General features: G+C 45.2%; 1 protein-coding gene across 1 annotated transcript; it reads right to left on the minus strand.

Annotated features, from left to right (window-relative positions):
- Window positions 1-685: 685 nt before the first annotated feature.
- On the minus strand, window positions 686-15913 carry LOC123061778 (subtilisin-like protease SBT5.3). The gene is made up of 10 exons (XM_044485038.1): window positions 15843-15913; window positions 15661-15740; window positions 15374-15535; window positions 3327-3432; window positions 2682-3228; window positions 2432-2529; window positions 2118-2363; window positions 1920-2031; window positions 1622-1835; window positions 686-1509 (listed from the first exon to the last, which is right to left on the minus strand). Exons 1-10 carry the CDS (start codon window positions 15911-15913, stop codon window positions 923-925), a joined length of 2223 nt encoding a protein of 740 aa, XP_044340973.1. The 3' UTR covers window positions 686-922.
- Between the last annotated feature and the right edge of the window lie 468 nt (window positions 15914-16381).

Raw genomic sequence — 16381 nt, forward strand, 5'->3', positions numbered from 1 at the left:
ACTAACTTGGATGATAGCAAAAGGAGTACATTAACCTTTCTCGTGATCAAGTCTTGGTCCAAAAAAGATTAATGGGCATGTGATGCATGGGAGGCATGGGAGCTACCATGAGAGGCTTGGGAGGCATGAGAGCTACCATGGGAGCCATGGGCGACATGGGTGGCTTAGGAGCTACCATGAAAGGCATGAGTTTTGGGTCTCTTATGGGAGTCATGGGAGCACCTCCAGGTGATATGGGTGGACGCATGACTTCCGGTGTGCCTCACATGCCATCGCATGATGCCTTTAGAGATAGTGCGAACACTATCCGAGTTTCCAATGACGATGAGGCGCTTGAAGATGAAGAAGAGGATAAACAAGAGGAGGAAGAAGATGGGGCATGATTGTTGGTGTTTCATTCGTTTGTGTGAACTTATTTGTCACGAATTTGCTTGGGGTTAGGTGATTTTGAACTATGCCATGAATTTAAACTATGCTATATTGCCCAACTCATGATTTTGCATATTTTTAATGTTTGAGATCATCTTGTTTCATACTGTCAAATTGGTATGTGTTGTTTCATATTTGCCAAGCGCCGGCTAGGCGCGTGCTGGATTTTACCAAGCCTGGTGAAGCGCTACAGTGACGTGCTAAATTTTACGGCATCTGGAAAAGTAATCACCCTCCCGCACACATTAAAACACTATTTCGACGCTGCAAATATTTTTTAGCGCGCGGCGCTACCGCGCGTCTGTTGAAGATGCTTTTACACGTTAATGCTGACGTTTCGGATGCAACATTGTGGCAATACATGGAGGGACAAGATCACAACGGCTCTTTTGTTTAGCCGAACAAATGGTAAACCTTAGCGAGTTAGCGTGCCAACACTAGTGTTTTTGATTGCCGATTCCAGCTTGAAGGAATCGCAGCCGATCACCCTACCTTACCCGCACTTGGTGGTGGCCACGACGGGGCTCCGGACGCGGTGCTTCCCGTCCGACCACTCAATGCTGCCGAACACGTAGCCGGCGGCCGCGGTAGCGTCGCAAATTTCCAGCTTCACCGTGAACTCCTTCTCCTCGTTGATTTTACCGAAGCTCAGCGTGCCTGGCTGCACCGTGATCCTGACACCCGCAGCTGGCTGCACGACGGTGACGTTGTACTGGAGCCACGGCCCCGCGCCCACGTTCCTCACCCGGCGCTTCACCGTGGTGGTGCCGGAGCGGGAGAGGCAAGCCGCGGAGATGGACGGGTAGTTGAGGTCCTCGGGGCGGTAGGCGCCAAGGCTGCACCGGAACGGGTTGGCATTGGCGCCGACGAACAGAGGGAGGAGCAAGGGGATCAGGCTCTGCGTCTGGGTCGGCCGCACGGAGCAGAGGAAGTTGGCGTAGTCGTACGGCGTAGTGTCGTACACCAGGCCGGGGTCCAGGGCCCGGACGGGGTTCACGTGGCCCGAGCCGTAGCTGAACGGGGTGGCGGCCGCGCCGGTCTCGTCTCGGATCTGGCCGTCGTCGTTGCCTCCGGTGGATGCTGCACAAACATAATTCAGAGAAGAAGCACTTCATAAGTCCATGCGATTGCTGCTCTTACAGGGCTCGACGGACAAAATTAGTGCAGCTGTGGTGGCCTGCCGTGCTCTCACCGGTGGTCATGATCGCCGACTTGATCATGGCGGGGCTCCAGTCAGGGTGCTTCGCTTTGATCAGTCCGGCGATGCCCGCCACGTGGGGGCACGACATGGAGGTGCCGGACACCATGTTGTAGGGGACACGGCGGTCGTCGAAAGGCAGGTCAGTAGCCGGAACTTCCTCGCTGTACGCGGCGATCACGTCGACCCCGGGCGCCGTAACGTCAGGCTGCCACCCGAGAAAATTAGAACCACGGTGGAGTCACTACTCACTAAGATGGTGCAAGCTGATTAATTAACGCGCCAACCCAACCTTGAGGATCTGAGGAGTGATGGTGTTTGGCCCACGGGACGAGAAGTCTGCCATCACCGGCGCTGGCTTCACGCCAAGTTCGTCCCTTGCTGTGATGTAACCGACGGGAAACCTAAACCGGAGCGAGGGAGTGATTAATGAATGTTGGGTTAATGACCATGCCTACAAAGCTAGGGAGTTTTTTAGTGTGCTGCTTACTCGGTGGATTGTAGGTACTTTAAGAGATCCTCGCACTGTGAGTAGGAGCAATGAGCCGCTGGAACGAGATGTGGATCGGCGATGATGTCAACCGCGCCGCCGGCACCGTTGCAGAGGACCATCCCGACGCCACTGGCCTGCTTCACCACCAGCCCCTTCTCGACTCTGCCGTTCGCTCCCCTGGTACACACAACTATCTTGCCTCTCACCTTGGCAGGGTCTAGCGAACCGGGAAGGCACAGCGTCCTGCAGGCAGAGGGATCTCATCAGTCAGCACACTGAGACAGTCGATCCAAACAAGATCCTATTCTTACGAGTTGTCGATGGATTGGTCGGCGGCGGAGGCGTCCTGCCCGCTGATCATCGGATATGGCTGGCCAGCAGGCAGAGTGCTAGCTGATAGACTTCGTCCCTGCAAATCAGTTGCATGCATCCAGAACGGTACGGCATGAGCAATCTATCAACATAAATTACATGAACTGCAAACACAGTGCTAGCGGTGGTTGAGTAATTGAGCAAGGCTGCACGGTGTACATGCACGCAAGGTCCGATGGACGACCAGACCTTGACGGTGCTGTTGTCGAAGACGGCATCAGCTGCAAAGTCTCTGTCCATGGTGCTTGCGCCGACCGTGAGGATCCAGGGAGCCAGGTTGGTCACCGAGCCTGGCTGCGGGCCCGAGTTGCCGGCGGAGGCCACGACGGCGACCCCCTTGTGGACCGCGTACAACGTGCCGATCGCCATGAGGTCGGCCGCATAGTCCGCGGCCGGCGCGCCCACGGAGAGCGAGAGCACGTGCACGCCGTCCTCGACCGCCGCGAATATGGCCGCGAGGATGTCCAGGCTGGAGCACCCCGCCGTGTAGCACGCTTTGTACGAGGCCACGCGCGCCCGCGGCGAGCCGCCCTTGGCCGTGCCACTCCCGCGGCCGAAGGCGCCGGCGCCCTGGACGAATCCGCCGCCCGCGGTGGACAGGGTGTGCGAGCCGTGCCCGTCGTAGTCCCGCGGCGAGTTCAGATCAGTCTGGTTCAGCTGCTTGCCTTCCACCGGCTGGTCCAGGAAATCTGGCACCTGGACGCCCGCGTTGAAAAACCTCGCGCCGATCAACTTTCTGCACGCACCATTGCACGGCGTACGTGTCACGGTGTCAGTGAAATGTTGCTTGATTGCATTGTACTCGACGTAAGGGCCAGTGGATATTTGCCTTACTTATTGCAGCGGAAGGTGGAGTCTTTGCCGGAATCGCATTTGCCACACCACCCCGACGGCGCGCCGAAGCCGTCGTCCCGGAAGCTTTCGGATGTCGGCGATACACCTTCGCGCGTGTAAAATGCAAAATAAAATAAAACTAGTGCAAAAGTCACACTTTGATGTGAGTATTATTATACTACATATTTTAGGGAGTTTATTTTAAAACATTTAGATATAAAATTTGTACTTTCTCTGTCTCAAAATTCTTGTCTTAGATTTGTCTAAATATGGATGTATCAAGTCATGTTTTAGTATTAGATTCATCCGTAACTAGACAAATCTAAGACAAGAATTTTGGAACGGAGGGAGTACTTTCTTTACTCGCAATTTTTTTGTCCTTTCTAATGAATAGAGTAGCAAAGTTTAAATATAGTCAAAAAGGAAAAAAATGTAATGTTTAATTCTACCCCCTCCGTCCCGAAATGAGTGTCGTTGATTTAGTACATGATGGTCGCAATTTTTCTTGTTTTGAAAAGTTATAAATTTTGTAGCATGCTAATATAATACAGTAATTATGGTTCTTCTTTTTAATCTTTTTTTTGCGGGTCTTCTTTTTAATCTTTTACAATGCACCTTTCATGAAAAGAAGTATTTTCATCAAGAATGTGTCTTTTAACGAAGGACATCTTTTCATTAAGGGCGTGTCTTTTCATTAACGGACTTAACTGATTCTCAATGTAATCTTACGACTGTTTGTTTTAGGGTGACGTGCCTTAACGGTGATCTTGCATTAGGAGCTGGTTTCAGAATAAAGAAGGATGGGATCTTTTGGTAAGTACACTTGACAAAAGTTAGGGCTTGAAAGATATGAAGCGTTCCTACTCCATCGAGGGAGCCGCGTGGTAGTTTATATTGATGCGTGGCCGAAGCCTGGCTTGACGTACAAGGTTATGACAGAAAGAGTTTGGGTAGAATACAAGAGAAGGAAGGAGGTTGAGATTACAACTCTATATTCTAACACCCTCCCTTAATCTCAACTAACCTAAGTTAAGATTACTCTTGAATTCTTCAAATGGTCTTGCTGGTAGTGCTTTTGTAAAACCGTCAGCCACTTGATCCTTAGAAGGAATAAATCGAATCTCAAGTTTCCTTGCCGCAACCCTTTCTCGTACAAAGTGAAAATCAATTTCTATGTGCTTTGTCCTGGCATGGAACACTGGATTTGCAGACAGATATGTTGCTCCCAAATTATCACACCATAAACATGAGATATGATTCTTCTTGATTCCCAATTCCTCAAGAAGTGATTCAACCCAAATGATCTCAGCAGTTGCATTAGCCAAAGACTTGTATTCAGCTTCTGTACTTGAGCGTGACACAGTAGCTTGCTTTCTAGCACTCCAGGAGATAAGATTAGATCCAAAGAACACTGCAAAACCTCCAGTTGATCTTCTGTCATCACTACATCCTGCCCAGTCAGCATCAGAGAATGCACTCACAAGAGAAGAATTAGACCGTTTGAAATGAAGTCCTATTCCCATAGTATGTTTCACATATCTCACAATCCTCTTGACAGCTGACCAATGTGCAGAAGTAGGTGCATGAAGATATTGACAAACCTTGTTGACAGCAAATGAGATATCTGGACGTGTGAGAGTTAAATATTGTAGTGCTCCCACAGTACTCCTATACCTTGTACTCTCCTCCTCTTGAAGTGGCTCACCCTCATATGCTGAGAGACTTTCTGAGGAGGATAAAGGTGTAGGCATTGGCTTGCAATTTTTCATCCCCATGCGAGACAGAAGCTCAAGAATATATTTTTCCTGATTTAACACAATACCATCTTGAGTTTTCTTGACTTCAATACCCAAGAAGAAATGCAAATCACCTAGGTCCTTCAAGGCAAACTCTGAGCTCAAATCATGCAAAAGAGCATTAGTAGCATTTTGTGAAGAACTTGCAACTATGATATCATCAACATATATAAGCACAAAAATGACTACTCCTGCCTTGTTATAAATAAACAAGGATGTGTCAGCCTTGGAAGCAACAAAGCCAAGATATTTTAACTGTGAGCTCAATCTGGAATACCATGCTCTGGGTGCTTGCTTTAGACCATAGAGTGCTTTATCAAGCTTGCAGACATACTGTGGCAATTTCTTACTCTCATACCCAGGTGGTTGTCTCATAAACACTTCCTCTTCCAGAACACCGTGCAGAAACGCATTCTGTACATCTAGCTGCCTTAAACTCCATCCTCTGGATACAGCAATGGCTAACACAAGTCTGATAGTTGCAGCTTTCACAACGGGACTAAAGGTGTCCTCATAGTCAATGCCATAACGTTGCTTAAAGCCCTTTGCAACTAGACGTGCCTTATATCTGTCAATGGAGCCATCTGCCTTCTTCTTAATTCTATACACCCATTTGCAATCAATAATATTTTTACCTCTCTGATTTGGTACAAGATGCCAAGTCTTATTCCTCATGAGCGCAGAATACTCCTCATCCATTGCCTTTTTCCATTTAGGATCATCAAGTGCATTCTTCAACGATGTTGGTTCTCCTGAAATACACAACATTCCATATGGTATAGTTCCATCTTTCCTAATTTTAGGATTCCGTATACCTTTCTGTAGCCGGGTCATAACACGTGAAGAAACCTCTCGCTGCACCGCTGGTATACTTGCCACAGAAGATCCAGGAGAATCTGCTGATGCAGTGGACTGATTTGTCGTCATATGCGCAGGGGATCCTGTGGCTTCTGGTGTGGCTGCCCCTTCTGCAGGCACTGGCGCAGAGGATCCGCCACCCGACCGCGACTGGAGGCGCGCGTGGTGCGGGGAGGATCTGGTCCCGCCGCTGGTCCCGCCTGACGCTGGCGCGCGGGGCGAGGGGGATTCGGCCCCGCTGCTGGTCCCGCCTGAAGCTGACGCGGCAGCACGGGAGTGGCCCGCCCTGGATCCAGGATTGGAGCCATCAGGGGCTTGATCCGAGGCGGATGCGGTCGCGTGATCCGAGATCTGCGCGCGTGCAGGGGTGGCAGGCGCCGCCAGATCTTCTTCGTCATCTGTGCCAGCTTCGTCTCCTTCCTCAGCATGAAATATAGGATCAAAACCAGCCATATTTTCGAGATCTTGGTCATTTTGAGCACCGTTTTCTCCAGGGACCTGCACAGGCATAAGAGAAAGACCAGTACCAGCAGGAATATCATCACATTGGTTAGTACAATTGTTGTCGCCCCCATGATCAAAAGACCGAAGATGTGAAGGAAGAAGAAGAATTTCTTTGCGGAGAAGTGCACCAGCATTAGGATGAAGGGATGCAAAGGGAAACACGGACTCATCAAATACAACATCTCTGGATATATACACCCGACCAGTAGGAACATCAAGGCACTTGACCCCTTTATGCATGGGGCTATAGCCTAAAAAGACACACCGTTTTGAGCGGAAAGCGAGTTTGCGTGTGTTGTAAGGCCTAAGATTGGGCCAACAGGCACAACCAAAAATACGAAGAGATGTATAGTTGGGTGTGACACCAAGAAGTCGTGTAATGGGTGTTTCAAATTTGATAACTTTACTTGGAAGCAAGTTGATGAGATATGTAGCAGTTAAGAATGCTTCATCCCAAAATTTAAGCGGCATGGAAGCATTTGCTAACAAGGCAAGCCCCATATCAACTATGTGACGGTGCTTTCTTTCAGCGGATCCATTTTGTTGGTGAGCATGAGGACAAGATACATGGTGTGATATGCCAAGCTTTTGAAAGAAAGAATTTAGTTTTTCATACTCACCACCCCAGTCACTTTGCATAGCAATGATTTTAGAGTTCAGTTTGCGTTCAACAAGATTTTGGAAATTGAGGAAAACTTGGAATACATCAGATCGCTTTTTCAACAGATAAATCCAAGTAAATTTACTATAGTCATCAATAAAACTTACATAATAGGAAAATCTACCAACTGAAATAGGAGCTGGCCCCCATACATCTGAAAAGATAAGTTGTAAAGGGGCAGTAGACACACTAGTAGAAATTGGGTAAGGTAATTGATGACTTTTTGCTTGTTGACACGGATCACAAACTGACTCACTACTAGGCTCATAAGAGAGTTTATTTTTGCTAAGAACATATCTAACTATGACTGAAGATGGATGACCTAAACGACTATGCCACCTTGATGTAGATAGCTTGGTGACAATATTTGCTTGTTTATTGGACCATGAAGATGATGATGATGATAATGATATGAGTGGGTAGAGTCCTCCCACGCACCGTCCTCTAAGAATGACTCTCCTTGTTTTCAAGTCCTTAACCAAGAAAAAATAAGGATAGAATTCAATAAGAACATTGTTATCAAGAGTGAATCGATGAACGGAAACAAGATTTTTAGAGGTTTGAGGAACATGCAAGACATTGGTCAAGTGTAAATTTTTCACGGGGGTTTTAACAATTGAACTACCAATGTGTGTGATATCCATACCAGAACCGCTTGCCGTGCGAATTTGGTCGCCTCCATTGTACTTCTCCCGCATCGTCAACTTGTCAAGTTCACCTGTGATGTGGTTTGTTGCTGCACTGTCGGCGTACCAGTTGGTGTCCACGCCATAGGAGACTGCATGCACCTGCTTTTCTTCCTGGTCGTTTTCTTCATAACGCCACCAGCAAACTCGTGCACCTCCTGGATGGTGTCTGTAGCATATCTGACATTCTGGATAGTCATGCTGTTGCTCACGAGCCTGCTGTTGCTGTTGCTGTCGAGGACGGCCTCTGAATCCGCCGCCTCCATTGGAGGAAGACGACTGTCGGTCACCGCGGTCACCACGATCACCACGGCCACGGCCTCTTCCTCCACGCCCGCGAGATCTGCCACGGGACTGGCCACGGCCTCTGTAGACCGCATTAGCGGATGAATAGAACCCGCCTGAAGATGAGTCGCCTAGCATCTCCATCCTTTGATCAAAGGCAGCAATCTGGGCAAAAAGATCGTCGGCTGTGATGATGTTTTTGACAGCGCCGATCGCCGCCACCACGGGGTCGTAGTCGCGGTCCAGTCCGGCCAGAATATAGTCCACCATCTCCGGATCAGATACGGGACGACCTGCAGCAGCTAGTTCATCCCCAAGACTTTTCATCTTCGCCATATACGCCGAGCTTGACATCGAGCCCTTCTTGGTATTGGTGATGGCGATTCTCAGATTAGTAATCCGAGACTGAGATTGTGAGGCGAAGAGATTTGTCACCGTCGTCCAGAGCTCAAAGGTGGAATCTTTCCCAACAACTTGTGCAAGAATTTCTGGAGACATGGAATTGAGAAGGTATGATAGAACCTGCTGATCTTTGGCGATCCAGGGTCCGTATAGGGGATTCGGCTCTAGGGCCGTGGTCTTGTCTGCCTTCGTGATCTCCACCATCTTGGGTGGAGCGGCATCGGTGTTGTCCAGGAGCCCCGTCACCTGCGCGCCTCGCAGGGCTGGGAGGACCTGCGTCTTCTAGAGGATGAAATTACCTCTTGCGAGCTTCTCAGACGGCGGCGATCCAAGGTTGAGGGAGACGCCGGCGGAGGAAGCCATGGAGACGATGATGTGTGGTTTCTAGGGTTTTGGATTGTGGCTAGATGTATGAGAAGAGGTGGCTCTGATACCATGAAAGATATGAAGCGTTCCTACTCCATCGAGGGAGCCACGTGGTAGTTTATATTGATGCGTGGCCGAAGCCTGGCTTGACGTACAAGGTTATGACAGAAAGAGTTTGGGTAGAATACAAGAGAAGGAAGGAGGTTGAGATTACAACTCTATATTCTAACAGGGCTCACCTGTTCCACAATCATCTTTTGCTCTAACTTTCACGCGACCGAAACATTTTCTACGTCCTTATAAAGCATATATTAATGGCTACATGCAATACCGTAAGACAATCATGCAAATCACAAAAATTTCAACTAATTAATCAAGCAAATAATTCGTCAGTTGTACTACGAATGCATATTGCTTCCATATGGCAACATTTTGGTTCTATGTTATTTAAATTTGCTTCAAGCCCAACTAAAGCTTCTTAAAATCACACAAAAACTCATCTCCGATGTAACTGAATTTTCTTCTTCAACTCAATTTTTTTCCTCGTCTCTACAAATCTGATTCCATGGCAACCAGAATGTGTTTTGTCTGATTCCATGGCAACCAGAATGTGTTTTGATCTATCATAAATTTGTGTCGAGTGAAATGTTATTATGTTGTCAGTGTGGTAAAAAATGTTTTCCCAAGACAAAAAATTTCCTGAGTGCAACATACACTAGTAAAAAAACAAAGCTTTAAAACCGGTTCGTAAAGGCCTTTAGTGCCGATTCTGTAACCGGCACTAAAGTGTGAGCACTAAAGGCCCACCACGTGGCGTGAGCTCGCGCCATGGCATGGGATTTTTAAAAAAAAATTGGATTTTTTTTAATTTTTCAATTTTCTGAATTGAATTATTTGATGATTTAGTCTCTAATCACCCCTCTTAACTGCTCAAGTGTGGATCACTCATTCTAAATCGTCTAACTTCCCGGTCGGTCACCCATCCTCTCACTCCCCCAGCCTGAGCACGCTTAACTTCGGAGTTCTATTCCCCCTACTTTCCAAGTCTGCACTTGTTGTTTTCCTCACAAATGTAAGCTGTCAATCCTATTAACCCTCAGCAGTTTAGCTTGAGCATTAGGTCACTCATTTCACCATTTGAGTTTGAAACTATTATTCTAAAAAACAGTAATTATTTAGTAACACTAATATTTCTTGAATAAGTTTGACCATAGTTTGACCAGATTTGACCAAAATTCAAAAAATTGAAATAATTATTTAGTAACACTAATATTCTTGAATAATTATGTAGTAACATTAATACTTCTTGAATAAGTAGTTTGACCATAGTTTGATCAAAATTAAAGAAAACTGAAATTTGAGCATATCTTTTTTTCCTTTTGGAATTTGAGGATTCTAAAAAATTGCAAACAGGCCATAAGTGGTCAAAATCGGATGCGGATTTTCGTGCTGAATGTTTTGATATATTATACGTTTTTTTCCGACATCGTATGCAAAAGTTATAGTTGTTTTACATTTTCCCTACGCTTTTTGCAAAACATGTCCAAATTTAAGTTTTCAAATTTTCATAACTAGTACGTGTAGTAATATAACTACCTCTCGAAGGATTTTATTTTCTGAAGTTTTTATCATTTTCTTTTCAAAACTGAAATGGCGATACACGAGGGGGGGGGGGGTAGAGTTTGAAAATTGCCCTATAGTCCCGGTTTGTGTCTCCAATCAGGACTATAGGTCAGACCCCTTTAGTCCCGATTCATGGCACGAACCGGTACTGAAGGTTAGCCCTTTAGTACCGGTTTGTGCCACGAACCGGTACTAAAGGTGATTGTGGGGCCCCGGCCTGACGCCAGCCTGCCACCACCCCTTTAGCACCGGTTTCTGGAACGAACCGGTACTAAAGGTTCAATACGAACCGACATTAATGCATAGCTGTTCGAACCCGCACTAATGGTGCCATTAGTACCGGGCCAAAATTGAACCGGGACTAATGTGTCTCACATCAGGTCCTTTTTCTACTAGTGATACAAGGGGATGAAACTTGTTTCAGCAAACAAAAAAAATTGTAATTATTACATATTTTTCAAATGAAACAAACATTCATCTAGGAAGAAGTGGGAACTTTCTCCATCTAACAACTTTTTGAACACAACAAAGTGGTTGGATAACGTTGAGGGTGCATGCTCCTTTTCTTCTATCCATGTTCATCCTAACAAGCATCCAACCGCACCAAGTCCTCCTGAGCTTCCTACCCTCATAATCGACACCCTTGCAACCACCCGCCAAGTGTCAGCCATGTCAACATGGGGACTAGGTTGAAAGCATAGCTTTGAGATCTTTCGCCTTTCCCTCTCCATGAAGACTTCCAATGATTTCGATTATGACACCTCGTGCCCTTAACCCCACTATATGTTCCATTGGGATAACAAGCATCCTTGGCACCAACTGTGCCGAAATATGACATTGAGTTTCACATTGACCTCGGCTAGTCTAGTATGGATTACAGGAAACAATGATGGCCATTTTGCATTGTGCCTCCACAACCAACTGATGTGAACCAGCCTGTGGTTGGATGGTTAAAAGGACAGTGTATCTCCAGCCCATCAGGGTTCAAGTCCTAGTGCTCGCATTTAACCTAGATTTATTTTAATATTTTCGGCAATGCGCGTTCAGTGGGAGGAGACGTTCCCTTCTACTACGAAGCACCTATGGTGACTTCGTAATATCTCAAGATGATATGCCGGCTCACTCTCTTGGAGGTGCTCATAGGGGGTAAAGTGTGCATGTGTGCGTTCACAGGATGAGTGTATGCGCGTATATATGAGTGTGTCTGTACTGTGTTAAAAAATGAACCCATGGTCCTAATGACTCACTCCATGACATCATGAACATTGATTTGAAAACCAGGGGTACAGAAATACGAGAACGATGGCATTCTCACCACCACTAGGTGGACAAGGATGTCCTGCATAGTTTATTGGTGGAGAAGGACATAGACAATGAGATTGAAACAACAACAACAATAACAAGACGTTTAGGCCTTCATGCAAATGTATGAGGAGGTGTGGATGAATAGGTGTCACTGGTAGAAAAAGGGCCTGTTATCCCGGTTGGTAAGGGCCTTTAGTCCCGGTTCCTGAACCGGGACTAAAGGGACTAAAGGGTCGGTACTAATGCCCTGACCCTTTAGTCCCGGTTCAAACCAGAACCGAGACTAAAGGCCCTCCACGTGGCCGGTCCACCTTTAGTCCCGGTTGCTAACACCAACCGGTACTAAAGGAAATTTTCTGATTTTTTTTGAATTTTTTAGAGAAATTTTTTTTTTGAATTTTTTTTGAATTTTTTTTATTTTCAAATTTCTGAATTATTTTAACCTCTAATCTCTAATCACCCCTCATCACTGCTCAATTTAATCTCTAATCACCCCTCATCATTCCAAATCATCTAACTTCCCGGACGGTCACCCATCCTCCCACTCCCCCAGCCTGAGCACGCTTAACTTCCGGGTTCTATTCTCCCTCGTTTCCAAGTCTGCACTCGTTGTTTTCCTGACAATAGTAAGATGTCAATCCTATTAACCCTCAGGAGTTTAGCTTGAGCATGAAGTCACACATTTCACTGTTTGAGTTTGAAACTATTGTTCTAAAAAATAATAATTTTTTAGTAACATTAATATTTCTTGAATAAGTAGTTTGACCATTGTTTGACCACAGTTTGACCATAGTTTGACCAGATTTGACCAAAATTCAAAAAAACTAAAATAATTATTTAATAATACTAATATTCTTCAATAATTATTTAGTAACACTAATACTTCTTGAATAAGTAGTTTGACCAGATTTAATGAAAATTTAAAAAAAACTGAAATTTGAGCATAACTTTTTTTCCTTTTGGAATTTGAGGATTCTACAAATTTGCAAACAGGCCATAGGCTATCTCCATTGGATGTAACTTTTCGAGTAGATGATTTTTTATATAAAAAACTTTTTAATCCGAGTTCGTATGCGAAAGTTATGCCCATTTTACAAATTCCAGAGAGATTTTGTAAATAAAGTCGAAATTCATATTTGTAAATTTTCCCAACAACTAATCACATATCACATGGGAAACTTATTTTATTTTATTTTTTTGACATTTCCATCATTTTCTTTTGTTTTTTCTAAAACTGAAAAGGCGGTCCACAGGGGAGGGGGGGAGAGAGTTTGAAAATGGGACCTTTAGTACCGGTTCGTGCCATGAACCGGTACTAATTCCTCAAAGCCCATTAGTCCCGGTTGGTGGCACCAACCGGGACTAAAGGTCTAACCTTTAGTACCGGTTGGTGCCACCAATCGGGACTAATGGGCATCGCACCCTTTAGTCTCGGTTCGTGGCACGAACCGGGACTAAAGGACCCAGGTGAACCGGGACTAATGCCTTAGCCGCACGAACCGGGATAATGCACCCATTGGTTCCGGTTCTGGACTGAACCGGGACTAATGGGCTTACCCGGCCTGGACCAAAGCCCCCTTTTCTACTAGTGTGTGGAGTGAGAGGTATTTAGGGAAGGCAATTGTCTTTTAATGTTTCCAACTCGAATGACAGTGGATTGGCCATCCTAGCATTTGCTAAGGTCATACTACTATTGCAAAGAATGTTTTTAGGAAGAGGTCAATAAGTCTTGTTGGACGACTAAGAATGACACTTGGAAGTTTGCAATAATGGATGGTTGCGTGCATCAATCGATGTAGAGGCCAGGGGTCTATTGTCCTTTTGAAGAAAAAAAATCTCATGCGACGTTGGATATCTTTAAACCATATTAAACACTCTTGTGGTGTGCAATGAATTTGAAAGATTACTCAATAGTGCAATATGCAAATGTTTGTGAACTAACTAGTGAACTTTCAGAAACAAAACTGACTAAGAAATATTCCCTTTGTTCACAAATATAAGATGTTTTGTATACTTCAATGTGGACCACATATACACACTAAAATGAGTGAATAAACACACTAAAATGTCTCTATATACATTCAGTTTAGAAAAAAGTTAGAACACCATATATTTGTGAACAGAGGAAATAACTATTAATTAAGTTAAAGCTAACAACTGTCTGATCTAGACATCAAGGATAATAACCTCTTGATGGGACGGCTATCAACTGTTGAATTCTCTCCGGGTCAACAGAGTTATAGCCGTCCTAAAAAACAATTTTCTTAGGATGTGGAGTTTTTAAGCTCGAGATCAAATGCTCCCTCATGAACAGTAAATTCAAAAAAAACTTTAAAGAATGTTTGGAGTGGATGCAAAAATTCATCACAAAATTACATAGGTGCAAGGCATGGTAAAAAAAATCGATACTCTGAAAATGTTACTTCCAAACGCATTTGGGAGCTCTGATTTTGGTTGTTTGCCACGACTTACTCCAATGTGATTTCGTGGTGAAAATTCGCATGCACTTCAAACATTTCTTAAACTTTGCCACACAAAAAATCCAGAAACTCTTTTTTGTTATTTTTTTGATTTTACTGTTCATGGCAGGAACATTTGAGCTCGATATTAGAAGCATACTTTCGATTTTCTTACATACACCTACTTATTCACCATGTTCATATTTTCTAAGTGTGCAATGTACAAAAACAATGTCAACGTAATTGATTGTTACCTCTGAGGGAAAAAGCTACTCCCTCCAATCCATATTAATTAATGCACACTTAGTACAACTTTGTACTGAGCGTCTCCGGAAAAAATGGATTGGAGTGAGCAACAGATTTCGAGTAAGATCGTGGGGCCTTGATGCATATCATCTGTCAGGTTTCAGTTGACTTCACACTCCGGCATGTTACTGGGATTTGATTATGTTCCATCCAGGATGGAATATATCGCGGGGACAACAAATTATTATGTACTCATCCAGGAGGGAGTAGTATTTCATGCATGTGAAGACCTCTATTTAGTTAATCACGTACTCCCTCCGTTTCTTTTTAGTCTGTATATAAGATTGATCAAAGTCAAACTTTATGAAGTTTGCCAAATTTATAAAAAAAATATCAATATTTACTATACTAAAGCTATATGGTATGAAAACTAATTTCATGATGCATCTAATAATACCGATTTCATATTATGAATCTTGATATATTTTTCTATAAACTTAGTCAAAATTAACAAAGTTTGTTTGACTTTGACCAAATCCGAAGGGAGTACTACTAAGTGCTCACTATTAGGATCCAGGTCAAACCAGTGCTTCGACTTTAGGCTGTCGACAGTCATGCGTGTGTTAGACAGGTGCCATGCATGATGCATGGCACGGAATACGCGGTACGACCAACCCACATACCCCGTGCGTATTAATATGAAAGCAATTAATTGATTATTAGGTCAAGATAAGATTCCGGCGATCAATCAAAAGATATCGAGTTGGTAGTGGTAGTGGTATATACTGCGATTCCTGGGGAGTATGTATGGGCTAGATTGATGTGAAGAAATGATGCAATTTAACTGCGAGATTACCGGTGTCGACGTTTCCAATGACGACCCCCTCGCCGAACTTGGCGTCGTACTTCCACTCGTTTTTCGGCTCGCCGCCGCTCTCCAGCCCGAGGAACTCCCAGGAATGCGTCGTTTGGACCTTGTGAAGCCTGTCCGGGATCACAGCCAGAACCCCGGGGAGCTCTGAACCAAAAGAATAATCGGCCAGTGCAGCGTGTGACGTGGTTAGTGTTAGGTAAAAACTGCTGATGAAGCAGTAAACTCAAACACGGAAATCCTTGGATCATGATCATATGCGCGGCACTTACGTTCGAGGGCTGGGAACAAGCTGTCGTCGATCTGCAACCCGATGGCGCTGATTTCCTTGAAGAGATACAATTGTTTGTACCTGCATGTTTTGGCGATCAAGAACCAAAGGCTAGGCGTCTTCTTCTGCACGAACTAATGTATGATGGACGCAGATAGTTAGCGTGCTATATATTGTGCTTACTGGTTGGTGACTCCAGCGATCAGAGCAGGCCAAGACGTCAGATCACTCAAGACAAGCAAACAGGACTGCATGCACAGGAGGAGCACTATCAATTAGAGATAAACAGAAACAAGTACAAACTGTTTAGAGAGAGAGAGAGAGAGAGAGAGAGAGAGAGAGAGAGAGAGAGAGAGAGAGATTTGCCTTCATGGCAGCGGACGCCGGCGTCGTCAAGTGTGACGTGAGGAAGAGCACGAAGGCTAGCAGCAAAACGCGGCCTCCTCTCCCCATTTCACCGATCCGCTAAGCCGCTTGGGCTTCCACCGGGGCCGGGCGCCATTGAATTTATAGACGCCAAAGTCAAAATTGCTCGGTGTTGTATAAGTATTTTTCTTCTCCGTGAGGAGCACAAGTGCACAACCCCACGTTGGATAACCCGGTATCTAAGCCACTGCATAGCAAAAAGGAGCTCCACATGCGGGTAACGTGCAAGCTGGTCAGGATTCATGCAATGAGCACGATGATAGCACTTTCTGCACTGTTCCTGCATCAATCTCTTT

The sequence above is a fragment of the Triticum aestivum genome, chromosome 3A (genome assembly GCF_018294505.1).
Source record: "Triticum aestivum cultivar Chinese Spring chromosome 3A, IWGSC CS RefSeq v2.1, whole genome shotgun sequence".
NCBI lineage: Eukaryota > Viridiplantae > Streptophyta > Magnoliopsida > Poales > Poaceae > Triticum > Triticum aestivum.